The sequence below is a fragment of the Dromiciops gliroides genome, chromosome 2 (assembly GCF_019393635.1).
Source record: "Dromiciops gliroides isolate mDroGli1 chromosome 2, mDroGli1.pri, whole genome shotgun sequence".
Lineage (NCBI taxonomy): Eukaryota > Metazoa > Chordata > Mammalia > Microbiotheria > Microbiotheriidae > Dromiciops > Dromiciops gliroides.
In genome coordinates this window covers 532,123,835-532,140,051 of record NC_057862.1, presented here as the reverse complement: position 1 = coordinate 532,140,051, position 16,217 = coordinate 532,123,835, and the positions used below count along the sequence as shown (strand labels likewise).

The window sequence follows — 16,217 nt, the reverse complement described above, 5'->3', positions numbered from 1 at the left end:
AAGGGATTCATGATATAAAAAAATGGTTAAGAGTCCCTGATATACCATATGGAACAGTATGTTGAAGCTTTTATATAACCAATATCTAAAAGTATACTTATACTGATTTTAAAATCATAGTTATAATGCTACTATTTATATGATTCCAGAGGTTTGTAGTTGTTGAATCTGCCTTTATGATATATAGCTAACATATTTATGATGATTATGGACTCCTAATCCTTGGTTAGGAATGAAATCCCCTATAATACCATCTTTCAAAACAATCTTCTTTATGACTATTCCCAGGAATGTACTGTGATTTTTTAAAATAACAACTTGTATTTCAGTTCACATTGAACACAGCACTATACTAGGTAGCCAATTTAAAACAGGACCAAAAAACACTGGAGTCTGTGAGCATATATGGATGAGAGAACCACAAAGCAGATGCTTAAAGAAAGAAAGGTTCTTTAGGAAGTAATGATGGGAATAAAAGGAAATATAAAGGAAAAATGGTCACAAAAGCTGAATAAGGGATGAAAGGTAAGATGCTAACCCTAGTTAACTTTAATAAGCATTTTAAGTAGATAAGTAATTAAACCTTTGGAAGTAATGATAAAATTTCCAAAACTCACTTCAACACTAGAATCAACTTTATATTCCAGGTCCTCTGATTCTATATGTGTGTTATTTTCTGCCATAATAGCAAGATCTGTGTTTTCACTTCTTAATCGATAAATAAGATGCTGAAATCCACCTGCAGACGCAAGGGGCTCAATTCCATAAGTAACATTTTCAAACTGCAGTAACCCTCTGCAAAATACAGGAAATTTAAAAACAGGAAAAATCAAATATATTATAGAATTCTAATAGATTCTCAGATGACAAGAATTCAGCAACTATTTATTATATCTACCTTCTACCAAGTTCTATGTTAAGAGGATACAAACACAATGAATGAAAAAAAAAATCTTACTCAAAAGGTAAAAGGATTCCATTCTAACAGGAAAGACAACAAGAATGCATATAAGGACAAATACAAATAAATACAAAGTAGTTAAATACAAGATAGTTGGAGAAGGCACCAGCAGTTCACTTAACCATCCTTAGAGATGAGTTTAATCATCTGTCAAATAAAGAGATTGAACTAGATACCCTCTGAGGTCTCTTCTAGCCTTCGACCTATTATTCTGTTAAAGGAATCTCAGAAGCATAAAGAATTCTCAAAAAATAGTATTCAAGGGATTAAGTAATTGTGGCATGATATGTTTGTGTCTAGAGGAATATGTGGTGCTACATACTGGGGAAGAAGTCACTCTATAGTTCAAAATATATACCAATTCTGCCTCCAGTACAGATAGCTTTCCTCTTCTCAAAACTATAGGGAAAATCATAATAAAGCTAGGACCAGAATGTGCAGAGAAGTCCATAGGAGACAGTGTACTCAGCATAACCTCTTCCTGCCTTAAGAGAACAGGGAAATTATGCCAATGGGGAAATTAAAACAAAGTTTTTCATAAAATCAGCTCTCCATTTCTCTAAGAGTACAAAAGAAGAGCATGAATTGTTCAGTCAATAGATTTTCAGATGGTTTTATAAAGGTCAAATGAACCTTTTTGACCTCAAAGTCAGGCGAATAGGTGCATGGCTTTTGGAAGTCTAATAAAGTTTATATATTTCTCTGGTAGATGAGTTCATAATCAATCTGAAGATAGATGAGAAAATCTCATACAGGTTTCCATTCTACAACTTCTACCATATCTCTGTACATATATCTACTTTAAACATAGCAAATGCATTATAATAAAATATTACAAATCTGTTTTTTGTAATCAATCATATATAAAAAAGAACCTGAGTCCAGAACAGGCGTAGAGTGTGACAACTGATTTTGGGTAACCTGCAATGTGTCCTTGGTAGTTACAATATTTCTGGGGGGGGAAAAAGACAAATAGGTTATTTGGGAATTAGTTCTATCCAACTCTTTCGTACTCCTTAAGGGACTTTCACAAATGCTTTTATGTCTTAAAAAGTCTATAAGCAACCAAACTATGGTCTCCTAAAATCAAAGTATCTCCTAGTTTTACATAGGCCATTAGTACTACTCCCTTAGAGATTAATAATAATTCTCTTCTAAATGGCCTTGGGATTCCTATACCATTTCTCATCTCCAGAGTGAGTCATCCATATCACAATCCTCAGTGAAAAAAATTCTATCATACTAACATGCAATAAATTTTAGCATACTTTATACATAGATCATTTAAAGATGCTTGGCTTACTCAAAACATCCAGCATGCCAAGGTTAACACATAAACATGGCTTTTTAGTCTCAACCTATTTTACCTCCACAGTGGGACTGGAAAAATACGACTGAAAGTATTTGTTCAGATTAGGAACAGAGTGATATAGTAGAAAGACTGCTAGACTTGGAATTCAAAGAACTGACTTCAAGTCTCAACTTTGAAATATTGTCTATCTGACCTGAAACAAGTCCCAATCTATAAGCTTAAATTTTCTTTACTATAAAATGGGAGTATAATTATATTACCTATATCATAAAGTTATAGCAGTAAGGATTGGAGGGCCATATGTCATTTGATTTGTCCTGCTCCAACCTAAAGTGATTTACATCATTCCTAAGTAATTATGCCATCTCTGCTTCTAGACTTCCAGTGCCAGCGAACTATCTACCATTTAAAAAAAAAAACTGAATGAAAATATTCCTTTGTAGTGAACCAAAATCTCTTTCCTTATAACATCTAAGCACTAGTCTTGGTTCTCCTTAGTGGGCACAAGGAGAACAATTCTAATCCTTCCACATAATAACTCATATAATATTTTAAAATAGCAGTCAAGTCCCCACCTTATCCTTTTTAGCCTTGAGGCTAAAAAGAGGAGGCAGTTTGGTATGGTAGAAAGAGCACTGGCTCTTAAGTCAGGGGATCTGAGTTCAAATGTCATCTCTAATTATTACTACCTGTGTGACATCAGGAAAAGTCCTTTAATTTTCACTGGTAAAATGAGGAGGTTAGACTACATGACCTCAAAGATCCCTTTTAGCTCTAAGTCTGTGATTCTATATAAATTACCTTTCTGGGATTTTTTATTTCATGAACAACTGTGTGAAATAGGTGATATAAATATCCCCATGTTATTATAAGGAAACTAAAGTTCAGAGGTTATGTGATTTGCTTGTGAGGACACATAACTGGTAAATTTTATAGTCAGAATTCAAACACAGATTTTATCTAACTTTAAAATTCTAAATCTAGGATCCACTCCTCTTTCCTATAAACCATGAAATAACTGAGTGGGTAAGGGGGATGATCATGGTAGTAAAAACATGGAGAAAGTCAAGGAAATGGGACTTCCCTTCTGAGAATCCTAGCAATCCACAAAGAAGAGGATATAGGATGGACAAATCTCTTGGAGATATAGCAGGATCAGGTTTGGAAACCAACATACTTCTGACAAACTAATTTATGGATGAGGAATGTCACTTAGAATTGAGCAAGTGTATGAGGGCTTTTTTCAAAATGTCGCCCACATATTCCACCAAGTAGATTCATTTTAATTAATGTTTTATAATATAACTACTACTCAGGAATCATAATTCCATTAGTAATTCATACTTTAGTGTCAGTTAGTTTAAGCAAGTCCATCTATGGTAAGGATCAGCTTAGTGAATGAGTTTTGATTGGAAGTTAAGAAGAGAATGAGGAAATAATAGAAAACATGCACTAGCATAGAGCTAGCAATGTTCTTCCTCTTGGCTCCTTACAGCTTTTCCATCACATCACTACTGTGGGTATGTCCAGATTTCTATATGCTACAGTGAATGCTGAGGCCCTTGGTAAAAATGATATGTTTTGGGTCCTGTCCAAAACTGGTATTTTATCTATTTGGGGAATTCCCTCCACCAGTACAGATCAGCAATTCATCTGTGATTTATAGTCTAGGAAACCTTGTGGGGCCCTAAGAACAAGGGAGCACAACATAACAAGGTGGAAAGGACCTTAGAAGTCATCTATTCCAGTGTTTTCAAACACTTAGCCTGGGGACTCAAGTCCAATCAAACCAAAATAAAATACAATTGGGAAAATTTAACAAAATAAATAAAAATTCAATAGAACATAGATAATATTAACATATGGTTTTGCAAATCAATATGCAACTCACAGGGATCCTTATATATAATTTAGTCACTCTGTTTCTATTTGGATTTGATATCACTAATCTAGTCCACCATCTTATGTAGTGGTCATCTAGTTTGATCACCTCTTATCACAGATGAAGGAAACTGAACTAAGATTCAGTGAGGTAAAGTAACTCACCCTTGGTCACCCAAAGAATAAATCAAAGATTAGATGAAAAAAGGTTTTTCTGATTTCAAGTTTGGCCCTCTACCCACTACATCATACTACCTCTTCTTGGAAAAATATCCATTCTAAGTAACAAAATTTTAAAAAATTAATAATCTCGGGGCAGCTAGGTGGCACAGTGGATAGAGTACCGGCCCTGGAGTCAGGAGTACCTGAGTTCAAATCCGACCTCAGACACTTAACACTTACTAGCTGTGTGACCTTGGGCAAGTCACTTAACCCCAACTGCCTCACTAAAAAAACAAAACAAAACAAAAAAAATTAATAATCTCTAAGACATAAAATATGAATCTTACCATAGTGTTCTTGGAACTAGAATACAAAGCACCTTCACGATTGTACATATAGACAACAAAATCATCTGGTAAAAACAATCTGGATGTGAAGAAAACATAACAAGAAAATCTGAGTTGGGAAAGCTGCACTGCTCTCTTTTTACGAAGGTTTCTGCCATTTAAACTAATTGCATTATCAAATCGTATTGCCTAAGATATTGATATACATCTCTTTCTCCATTCAGGTTCACCTCAACAGATTCCATATACTATCACTCTGTCCATCCCAAAGTTCCCCATCTCTCACTATTCCCAATTCACTGTGTATTCTATGTTGCCCCTCCAATCCAGTTTTCCCTTATTATGAAGGAATACTTGTCCTAAGTAAGAGAATAAATTACAATAAAATACTTATCTTAAATGGAGTTATGCTTGGATGACTAGTCTCCACAATTAATTCAATTTTAAATTCATTGATGAATACCTGAAACTCTTTTTCTCTAGGGTGCTTCTATCCAATATGATAAACATTTATTAAGTACTTGCTATGTGCCAGGCACTATGCTAAGCACTGGGGATATAAAAAAGACAATCTCTGCCCTCAAGGTACTTATAAAATAATGGGAGAAGATAATATACAAAAGGAAGCTAAAAGGGAGGAGAAGTCACTCCGTGGGTACCTAGCCCAGAGGTATAAGGATGGTAGAGCTAAAACCAAGCAAACAGCTGATAGTAAATGAAGAAATGGATGGATTTTTGAGCCTTCTATAAAGGCAGGCTATGGAAGAAGCTTTTGCTCTGCCCTCTAGCTTTCTACTAAGTAAGCAACTGAGGGTACTGAGGAGATGAATCTATCTTTATGCTGATATGGTTTCTGGTGACGAGCTGGAGGAGGGGAGAAGGGGCAGGAGAAGTGTAGAGGGATGGTGATGATGATGACAGTGGAGTCAAAACCAAGCAGAGCAGCTGGTGACAAAATATGTCAATTAAGAACTGATTTATACCTTAAATCTTTATACATCAGAGGCCACTAAATGTCTTCATTACTCATTTCTGTAATTAATGAAGAGAATTTAGGATTCCATAGGTAAGAGAGTTGGCCTCAGAGTTAGGAAGATTACTGGGTGTTCAAGTCTTGACTATGTGACCCTGAGCAAGTGACTTAACCTCTCAGTAACCCAGGTAACTCCTTAAGACAACTAATCATCATTGATAAGGGAAGTTCCAAACCAGGAGTTCTCTGCAATGATGAAACAGAACTGATTTTTTTTTTAAAGAAAACTAATTCTTCTGAAAAATATTAGTGAATCCTAGGAAATCCTAGGAATCCTAGGAAAATAGCACAGTGAAATAACTGGGTGTAGTTTCCCACACTCCCCATATTCTGTCATATTAGGAGTTCCTAAATCAGAAAGCTCATCAATGACAAGAAAAGTTTAAAAAAAAAAGCACACACAAACCCACCACAAAGAAATTATATAAAGAATAATTACAGACCAACTCAATCATCCCATCACTACTAGAATTATTTCAGGACCTCCAGCCCAGTTTCCCTGGCTCTCAACATCAACATATTGTCCAAAGGGATCCCTAAGACTCCCACAGGTTTGCAGCAAGTTTCTCTGATAAAGATCTCATTTCCAGAATATAAAAGGAACTAAGTTAAATTTATAAGAATAAGAGCCATTCCCCAAATAATAAATGTTCAAGGAATATGAATGGATAATCTTCAGAGGAAGAAATACAAATTATCAACAGCTATATGAAAAAAATTATCAAAAACACTAAAAGTTTTGAGAAATGAAAACTATAACAACTCTGAGGTAGAACCTCACAACTATCAATTTGACAAAGGTGACAAAAACGGAAAATGACAAATACTGGAGGGTACATTAGAGAACTGAGTCAAATTTATAAAAATACAAGTCATGGGGCAGCTAGGTGGTACAGTGGATAAAGCACCGACCCTGGATTCAGGAGGACCTGAGTTCAAATGCGGCCTCAGACACTTGACACTTCTTAGCTGTGTGACCCTGGGCAGTCACTTAACCCTCATTGCCCTGAAAAAAATTTTTTTTTTAATACAAGTCATTTTGCAATTGATAAATGGCGAAAGGATATGGACAAGCAGTTTTCACTCAAAGAAATCAAAGCTATCTACAGTTATATGAAAAAAATGCTCTAAATCACTACTGATTAAAAAATTGTGAAATTTAAAATCTATGAGGTACTGCCTCACACCTATCAGATTGACTAATATGAGATTAATGCACTCTTGATAGAGCAGTGAACTGGTCCAGCAATTTTGGAAAGCACTTTAGAACTATGGCCAACAAGTTATTAAGTTGTGCAGACATTTGGAGTCAGCAATAGGTCTATATCTGAAAGAGATCAAAGAAAAGAGAAAATGGGCCCATATGTACAAAAATATTTGCAGCTCTTTTTATGATGGCAAAGAATTGAAAACTGGGATGCACATTCATTGGGGAATGTCCAAACAAGTTATGACATGTGAAAGTGATAGAACATAAAACGTGCTGTAAAAAAATTATGAAAGGATGGGTTCAGAGAAAACTGGTAACATTTATAAGAACTAATGCTAAGTGAACAGAACCAGGAGAACAATACTATAAAGACAAACATTTATGTAACTCGGGAACTCTGATCAACACAATGACCAGCCATAATTACAGAGGATTTATGGTGAAACAAGCTGGGAATACAGAATGAGGATTTTTTTTAACCTGGCCAGTGAGGGAATTTGTATTCCTTGACTATACATGTTTATAATGGTTTATTTTTTTTCTTGTTTTCTCAATGGTAAAGGGTGAGGGGCAGGAGAGAAAAAATGGAGATATGAAAAATGGTTATAAAAATTCAAGAAGAATATCAAAGAGAGGAGGGTGGTTAATATTAGCATATGCTGCAGAAAGGATTAAAATGGCTGATGATTTGAGGTCACTTGATTTGGTGATTAAAATATTATTAATAACTTTGGGAAGTGCAGTAGCCTGAAGTTTTAAAATTTGTTTTCTAATACAGTTTGTTTTATGGAAGAAATCGTATCTATTTCAAAAACTATTAAAATTTAAACATTTTATTAAAATAAAGGTTTTTTGTTAGATATTTTAAAAATATAAAGAGCAACCCATTCCAATGCTGAGACAGATGAGCTGACTATATAAATTTTAGTAAAGTTTGAGTGCCTGTTCAATGTTGTTTGTCTTTCATTCTCAAAGAGGACCATGACATCAGGTAACTTGCACTGAATTAGATTTAAGTGAGAGAGGGCTATACAGGGTCACCAATCTCAATCTCTCCTCCAGAGCCCAGGGTCACACAGATAGTAAATGTCTGAGGTGAGATTTGAACTCATATGCTCCCAGCTTCAAGGGCAATGCTCTATCCATTCTACCACCTAGCTGCCCTGCCTGTTCAATGTACCAAAAATTCAATGCCCCTTGTACCTGGATCTCTCTGTCCATAACATGCCCTGTTTAGTTCCCAAATCAGCCCATTTCCCACCTCCCTTTATTAGAAAAATATATAAACCACTCCCTGCTTCCCCCTGAGCTGAGTTGTTCCAGCATTGGGCTGTCTGCTCCTCAGGCATGTATGTACCTACTTAATAAAGATCACTCTTGACCTTTACAGACATAGTTTCCCTCCAGTTTTCTTCCCTTTGGGAAAAAGAGATCCAGGTCCCATATGGTTCATACCTCAGTTTACAGAACAGACCACCACTTCATAGCTGCATTCCCTTCTTGACAAAGGATGATATAAGGATTCGCCAAAAACTTAACAATTCAACAAGTGTTTAATAAATACCTATTATATGCCAGGCCAAAAAGTGTACCTTAGTGTATTTAGTCTATTTTCATTCCAGTAATCATGACTAAGGGTTATTTATACATTTTAAATTACTGTGGTCAAGTGGCTCATTTAGTCCCTTAGGGCCCAATGTCTGCGAAGAATGAGTGAAACCTAAAATGATGACCTCCACAAACAATCAAAACTGCAATAATAGTATTCTGTAGTTTAGAGCACAAGCAAAAGTTAAATTCAAAGATAACAACCCTCTTATTCACTGTCTCCTGTTTTCAAGAAATATGGGGTAGGATGGGGTAGATAAATGTGCAACACATGGCATGGAATCACCAAAACATTTTGTAAAGAGGAAGAGTACTTCAAAAGTTATGACATTCCGTATTAAATCTGTATGTGTATAAGTAGGAATCAGAATGTATATGTGAAGCATTTTGTCTTTTCATATAATTCTGTTTAAATCATCTTGCTAACATGGTTTTAGATGTGTTGCTTCTTTTTACAATGTAGTGCATAAGATGAAATAAGGATATTTTATTAAGCTCAGATTTGATGTGTTTATGTGAAGATGCACCTGGTTCTTCAGGGAGAGGAGAAATAGTCCCTAATAAAATTTAAATAAAAAAGAAAAAGGGTTTCCGTAAATAAAAACTTACAAAGAAATAAGATTAGGATTGCTGTGAGTTCTTTTGGATTTGGCAGTGATGCTTATAATTATATAGTACAAGAATTCATGATACTCATGTCTAATCAACTTAGGGACACAATTTTTTGCTCCTAAATCAACTGCAGTAAATGAGGAACTACAAGAAACAGTGTGGTATAGATGAAAAAGAGCTGGTTCCTCCTATATGAGACTTTTTCTCCCATCAAAATTACTTTGAATATGTTTTGCTTTTGTTATCTGTGCATATGTTGTTTGCCAGACCTACACTAAAACAGTACTTGAAGGAATTGCTTTAATTTTGGATTTTGTATTTGTAGCTTCTAGGACAGTATCTGGCACATAATGCTCAAATACCCAAATGAGTCTGTGAAATCACTGATTTGAGAGCTCCTTCAAAGATGCAGTATGCAAATAATTCATGCTTTTATCTATATCCTCCCTTAAGTTCACCACTGCAAATGCCAGTGGACTAACTCAATTACTCTTAAAATCTCAAGAGTACCTACCAATAGAGTACTTGACTGTCCATTCATCAACCCTCTCTTCCTATAAGAATAGCCCATCTTTTTTTGTCAAAATTCCTTTATATGGATGGATGGATGGGAGATACCTTCTTGTAAAAGTGCCTACAAGGTGGCATTTTGTTCCACTGAACCAATTTTTCTTTTTGTGTGTAATCAACAAACAAGAGGCACAGTGGGGTCTTATATTCATTCAGTTAGTTTTGTCTCTGTTTCGGTCAATTTCAATTCAGTTAATTTTGAAATGCTAGGTAGCTGCTTCCCCACCAAAGCCCACCATTAATGAGGTCCTTAATACATATGTATAGAGAATTATTTTTTCAAATCATTTTAGTATGTTGTTTTTCCTCAATTGCATGTAAAAACAATTTCTAACATTCGCTTTTTAAAATTTTGAGTTTCAAATTCTATCCCTTCCTCCCCTTTCCCCTCACTGAGAAGGGAAGCAATTTGATAGAGGTTATACATGTTGCAGTCATGCAAAACATATCTCCATATCTGTCATTTTGTGAAGGAAAATGCAGACCAAAAGAAAAAAACAAGAAAAGGGATAAATAGCACTTTTCATCAAAAGTCATTCAGAATTCTCTTGTATCACTGTATTGCTGAGAATAGTCTTTCACATTTGATCATCATATATTATTAGGATTACTGTGTATAGTGTTCTCCTGGTTCTGCTCATTTCACTTTGCATCAGTTCATGTAAATCTTCCCAAGTGTTTCTGAGAAAATCCTGCTCATCATTTCTTATAGCACAATAGTATTTAATCACAATTATATATCACAACTTGTTTAGACATTCCCAATTGATGGGCATCCCTTCAGTTTCCAATTCTTTTCCACCACAGAAAGAGCTGACATAAATATTTTTGTAGAAATAGATCCTTCTCCTCTTTGTTTTGTCTCTTTGGAATATGGACCTAGCAGTGGTATTGCTGGGTCAAAGGTATGCATGGTTTTATATCCCTTTGGTATAGTTCCTAATTACTTTACAGAATGGTTGGATTAGTTCACAACTCCACCAAGAGAATATTAGTGTCTCAATTTTTCCATATCCCCTTCAATACTTGTTATTTTCCTTTTCTGTAATATTAGCCAATCTGATAGGTATGAGATGGTACCTCAGAATTGTTTTAATTTGCATTTCTCTAATCAATAATGATTTAGAACATCCAATCATATGGCTATAGTTAGTTTTTATTATTATTATTATTATTATTATTATTTTTAGTGAGGCAATCGGGGCTAAGTGACTTGCCCAGGGTCACACAGCCAGCGTCTGAGGCCAGATTTGAACCCAGGTACCCCCAACTCCAGGGCCGGCGCTCCATCCACTGCACCACCTGGCTGACCCTATAGTTAATTTTGTATGCTTCATTTGAGTGCCTGTTCACATCCTTTGACCATTTATCAATTGGGGAATGGCTCTTACTTTCACAAATTGGATTCAGTTCTCTATATATTTAAGAAATGAGGCCCTTGTCAGAAAACTTGCTATAATTTTTTTTTATACTTATGATTCCTAATTGCATTTCCCTCCATCCTTTTTTCTCCTTTTATTCTATTCCCTCTCTCTTTTCACCCTGTCCATTTTCAAAAGTGTTCTGCTTCTGACTACTACTTCCCCCAATCCACAACACTCTCCCTTCTTTTATACCCTTCCTCTTCTACTTTCTTGTAAGGTAAGATAGATTTCTAAACCCAATGAAGTGTGTATGTTATTCCCTCTTTGAACGAATTCTGATGACAGTAAGGTTCAAGTCTTTCCCTCTACACCTACCCCATCTTCCTGACCATAATAGAAGCTCTTTTTCACCTCTTTTATGTGAGATAATTTCCCCCATTCTGCCTCTCCCTTTTCATTTCTCCCAATATATTCCTTTCTCACCCCTTGCTTTTATTTTTTTAAATATTATCCCATCATATTCAACTCATATCCATGTCCTCTATGTATACTCCTTCTAACTGTCCTAATAATGAGATAATTCTTAGCAGTTACAAGTATCATCGTCCCCGTTAGGAATGTAAATAGTTTAACCTTAAATCCTTTATGATTTCTCTTTCCTATTTACCTTTTTCTGCTTCCCTTGAGCTGTAACAATTGGAATGATGCCACCTGCTGGAGAGCTATTGTAAGAAAGCTCTGCCATGAGGAGAAGGCAGCTGAGGGCAAGCCATGCAGCTTTCTTTGGTGTCAGGAAGTGACATTTGCTTGTGGGTACTGCCTATCAAAGCTACCAGCCAATCAACTTGAGGATCCTCCCATTTCTGGGAGGAGGACACCAAGTAGGAAGTGGACGCTGGCAGAGGGGTTCTTCCTCTCTTTTGGTTCCTGACCTCACCATGGTGGGTCAGATGATGGGGTCTCTTAGAAATAGTTAGATTTTTACCTTTCTCTCTGATCCAAATGCTCTTTAATAAATACTTAAACACTTAAATACTCTTGCTAAAGCGTATAATTTATTGGTGACCACTCATTAGATTTTAGATAGTATAGCTAGAATTTTAGCCCCCTTACAGAGCTTTGTATTTTAAAGTCAAATTTTCTATTCATGTCTGGTCTTTTCATCAAGAATGCTTGAAAATCCTCTATTTTATTGAATATCCATTTCTTCTTCTGAAGGATTATACTCAGTTTTGCTGAGTAAGTGATTCTTGATTGTAACCCTAGCTTTTTTGCCCTCTGGAATAACATATACCAACTCCATCAATCCTTTAATGTAGAAATTGCTACATCTTGTGCTATCCTACCTGTGGCTGCATGATATTTGAATTATTTATTTCTGGTCCTTACAATATTTTCTCCTTGATGTGGGAGTTCAGAAATTTGGCTATAATATTCCTGGGAGTTTTCATTTGGGAGTCTCTTTCAAGAAGTAATTAGTAGATTCTTTCTATTTCTATTTTACCCTCTGATTCTAGACTATAAAGGCAGTTTTCCTTAGTAATTTCTTGAAAAATTATGTCTATGGGGCAGCTAGGTGGCACAATGGATAGAGCACCGGCCCTGGATTCAGGAGGACCTGAGTTCAAATCCGGCCTCAGACACTTGACACTTACTAGCTGTGTGACCCTGGGCAAGTCACTTAACCCCAATTGCCCCGCAAAAAAAAAGAAAAAAGAAAAAGAAAAAGAGAAATTATGTCTAGGCTTTTTTTTTTTTTTTATCACGGCTTTTCAGGTAGTCCAATAATGCTTAAATTATTCCTCCTCAATGTATTTTCTAGGTCAGTGTTTTTCCAATGAGATATTTCACATTTTTTCTAATTTTTCATTTTTTAATTTTGTTTTATTTCTTCTTAATGTATCATCCCATGGAGTCATTAGCTTCCACCCCAATTCTAAGTTTTAAGGAATTATTTTCTTCATTGAGCTTTTCTACCTACTATTCTATTTGACCACTTCTACATTTTAAAGAGTTCTTTCTTCAGTGAATTGTTCTATCTCTTTTTCCATTTGGCCAATTCTGCTTTTTAGGTGTTCTCTTCAATAGATTTTTGTGCCTCTTTTACCATTTGGTCTATTATTTTTTTTAAGGTATTATCTTCTGTATTTTTGGTGTCTCCTTTATCAAGCTGTTGACTCTTTTTTCATGTTTTTTTTGTATTACTCTCTTATCACCCTCTTGTATTGCCTATCTTATTTTTATAACACTTTTTGAACACTTCCACAACCTGAGACCAAATTATATTTCCCTGTCACCATAGTCATTTTCTAGGGTTAGGATCTTTTTTTTTTTTTCTCATTGTCTGAGCCTTTTTTTTTTTTTTTAGTTTCTGACATTAAAGTTGGACTTTGCTCCTAGGGTGAAGGGAGAACTTTTCCAAGCTTCAGGACTTGTGTACAACGGTTTTCAGAGCTAGCTGTGAAGGTCTGTAAGCTTTCAGTTCTTCCAAGGTCATATGAGCTAAGGAGAGGTATGTTTACTACTCTCCAGGCCTGTGTTCTGCTCTGCCAGTGACACAAGTACTCTTTTCTGACCTGGTACTATGACCAGGGAAGTTCTGGTACACTAGTGCTCCTCCTTACCCTGTGACTGCAACCTAGATCCGTGGGCAACGCAACAGAGTCCTGTACCCACTGCCAGCAAAGGGACTCCTATAATCTCATTTTGACCAGTTGTCCAACTCCCTTACTGTCTTTGAGCTGAGTTCCAGAAGCAGCCACTGCCACCTCTGATTCAGTTGCTCCCAACGCATGCTCCTGTTTACTGGAGCACTGCCTGTGCACTACTCTCACACCAGTATGATAGAGCTTTCCTGCCAATCTTCTAATTTGTCTTGTGCTGGAAAGTTATTTAACCCCATCTTTTGTGGATTCTGCCACTCTAGAATTTGTCTTGAGGTATTATTTAAAGTTGTTTGGTAGGGAATTTGGGAGAGCTCAGATAAGTCCCTGCCTTTGCTCTGCCATCTTGGCTCTACTCTGTATAAATAAGTCTCATTAGGATTCTGTATAAATGGCAAACCATGTATATGCACTAGGCATACAGTTTAGTACTTCTTTTGGTTGTCTTTTTTTGTATTATTAATATGGGGGGGGGCAGCTAAGTGGTGCAGTGGGTAGAGCACTAGCCCTGAAGTTGGGAGCATACAAGTTCAAATCTCACCTCAGACACTCACTAAACTGTGTGACCCTGGGCAAGTCATTTAACCCCTGCTGCCTTAAAAAAAACATCAGAGGCCATTTCAAGTCATCCTAATGTATATCTTGCCACTGGACCCAGATGGCTCTAGAGGAGAGAGTGAGGTTGGTCACCCTGCACAGCCCTCCCCCACTTAAATCCAATTCACTGCAAGTCATGACATGGTCCTCTGATGTCATGGTCCTCTTCGAGAATGAAGGACAAATAACAACAATATGGTACAAAATATATTTGATATCCTTTTAATAGCTTCCCCTCCTTCAGATACCCTGTATATTGGTCCCTTAATTCCCTCACAATTGTATTGCCTTTAGTGGAGATCTCTTCTATATATATTTGATCCATTTTGGCTGCTTTTCCTATCTTTGGTCTCATAAGTGTTATTTCTACCTCATTTATAAGCACATTTAGGACTGTAATACCAGGTTCCAAGTGTTATGACTGTCTTCCACTGGGAAAATGTCTAAGGAGTCTTACACTAATGTCTTGTTGTAGTATGGAGATGACCCTGATTTCTCAAAGGCTATTCCAGTAGACCATAAGGTCTGAAAGGTTCTACGCCATGCTAGAATGACATTGTTTGGCCCCCCAAAAAAAATCCATACTGAGTCTTTTTTCTGAAAAATAACTTTGCTAATTATCAAAATGCGTATCATCTGTAGTCCAGCCACCTGGTGAATTGAAGCCATTTGCTCAGGTTTCCATCTTTTTCCTTTTCCTTATTTCACTTTCCTCAGATTCATTCTACAATTGACTGAGAACTGACTGACGTCATCTAGTTTCATTCCCAAGCCAATTAGTTGCCTGGGGCTGACCAGACTTTTTCAATTCCAGTCTTTTTTTGTAAATCTCTCAAACTCTCTCCTTCAGATTCCCAAGATTTGTTTATGTACATTTTTTTGGTATGTAAAACAGCTTTCCTTAAGAAACTATTGAGGAGAGGGGCGGAGCCAAGATGGCAGAGGAAAGACATTAAACCCACAGGGCTCCTGATACAATCACCCCAAAAATAGCAATAAAAGAACCTTTGGGGCAGAAAAACACAAAAATACGGGCTGAGAGTTTTCTTCAGCTATAGATAGATTTCAGGGGACCATGCTGGGCCACGAATAAAGCCTAACCCTGAAATCAGGCCAACACACCAGACACCCGCCAGAGGAATTTGCCCCAGTGCCTCTGAATCAGCTGCAACACTGGTGTCTTCTGGAACCAAGCGCGCGGTTGGACTGAACGGCTTGCCCGGGGGGGTAAGTGCAGGGGTACCAGTGGACTGGGGGGAAGGATTTGACTGTCCCACCCCAACGGGGAACCAGGAAGAAATCCTGAGTGGCGGGAGACCCAAGTGAGGGAGGGGAGCAGGAGAGCAGTCTCAGCGGAAGCTGAAAACCACACCACAGAAAGCTTTGCTGGTTGGTTGCTTAGTAAAGGAGGCCTGAGGTTATCTCCAGACCTGAGAACAGACCAGGTGGGATTAAAACCTGCCCCCCCCCTCAACCCAAAACACCTGGGACCCTCTGAAGCTGAGAACAGGAGTAGAGCTGAGAAGCAGCCCCACCCCCTCACCACCCCTCACCACCCCTCAGCCGAGAGTTTAAAATCAAATGAAAGCGAGGCCAGGCAGGCTAAGAAGAAGCCCAACCATCCCCCGGGCCACGCTGTAGCACGAACAGTGTGTCCTGGAAGCAGTGCCACACTTTAAGAAGGAGTTAAAAGCCAAGAAATAGTAAGCCAGGATGAGTAGGCAGAGAAAGCAGAAGACCATCGAAAACTTCTTTGGGGGTAAGGTAGACCACAATACAACCTCAGAAGAAGAAGATAATAACAGGGTCAAAGCTCCAACATCCAAAGCTTCCAAGAAAAATATGAACTGGTCTCAGGCCATGGAAGCTCTTAAAAGGGACTTTGAAGAGAAAGTAG

General features: G+C 37.1%; 1 protein-coding gene across 1 annotated transcript in view; it reads right to left on the bottom strand.

The window, feature by feature from the left end:
• LOC122739250 (disintegrin and metalloproteinase domain-containing protein 32-like) overlaps positions 1–16,217 on the bottom strand; it is a 124,257-nt gene that overhangs the window by 84,860 nt on the left and 23,180 nt on the right. The window contains exons 4-6 of the mRNA XM_043981059.1: positions 4,664–4,742; positions 1,837–1,913; positions 618–795 (exon numbers count right to left, since the gene is read on the bottom strand). Coding sequence (XP_043836994.1) covers positions 618–795; positions 1,837–1,913; positions 4,664–4,742 — 334 coding nt within the window. The remainder of the gene's footprint in view (positions 1–617; positions 796–1,836; positions 1,914–4,663; positions 4,743–16,217) is intronic.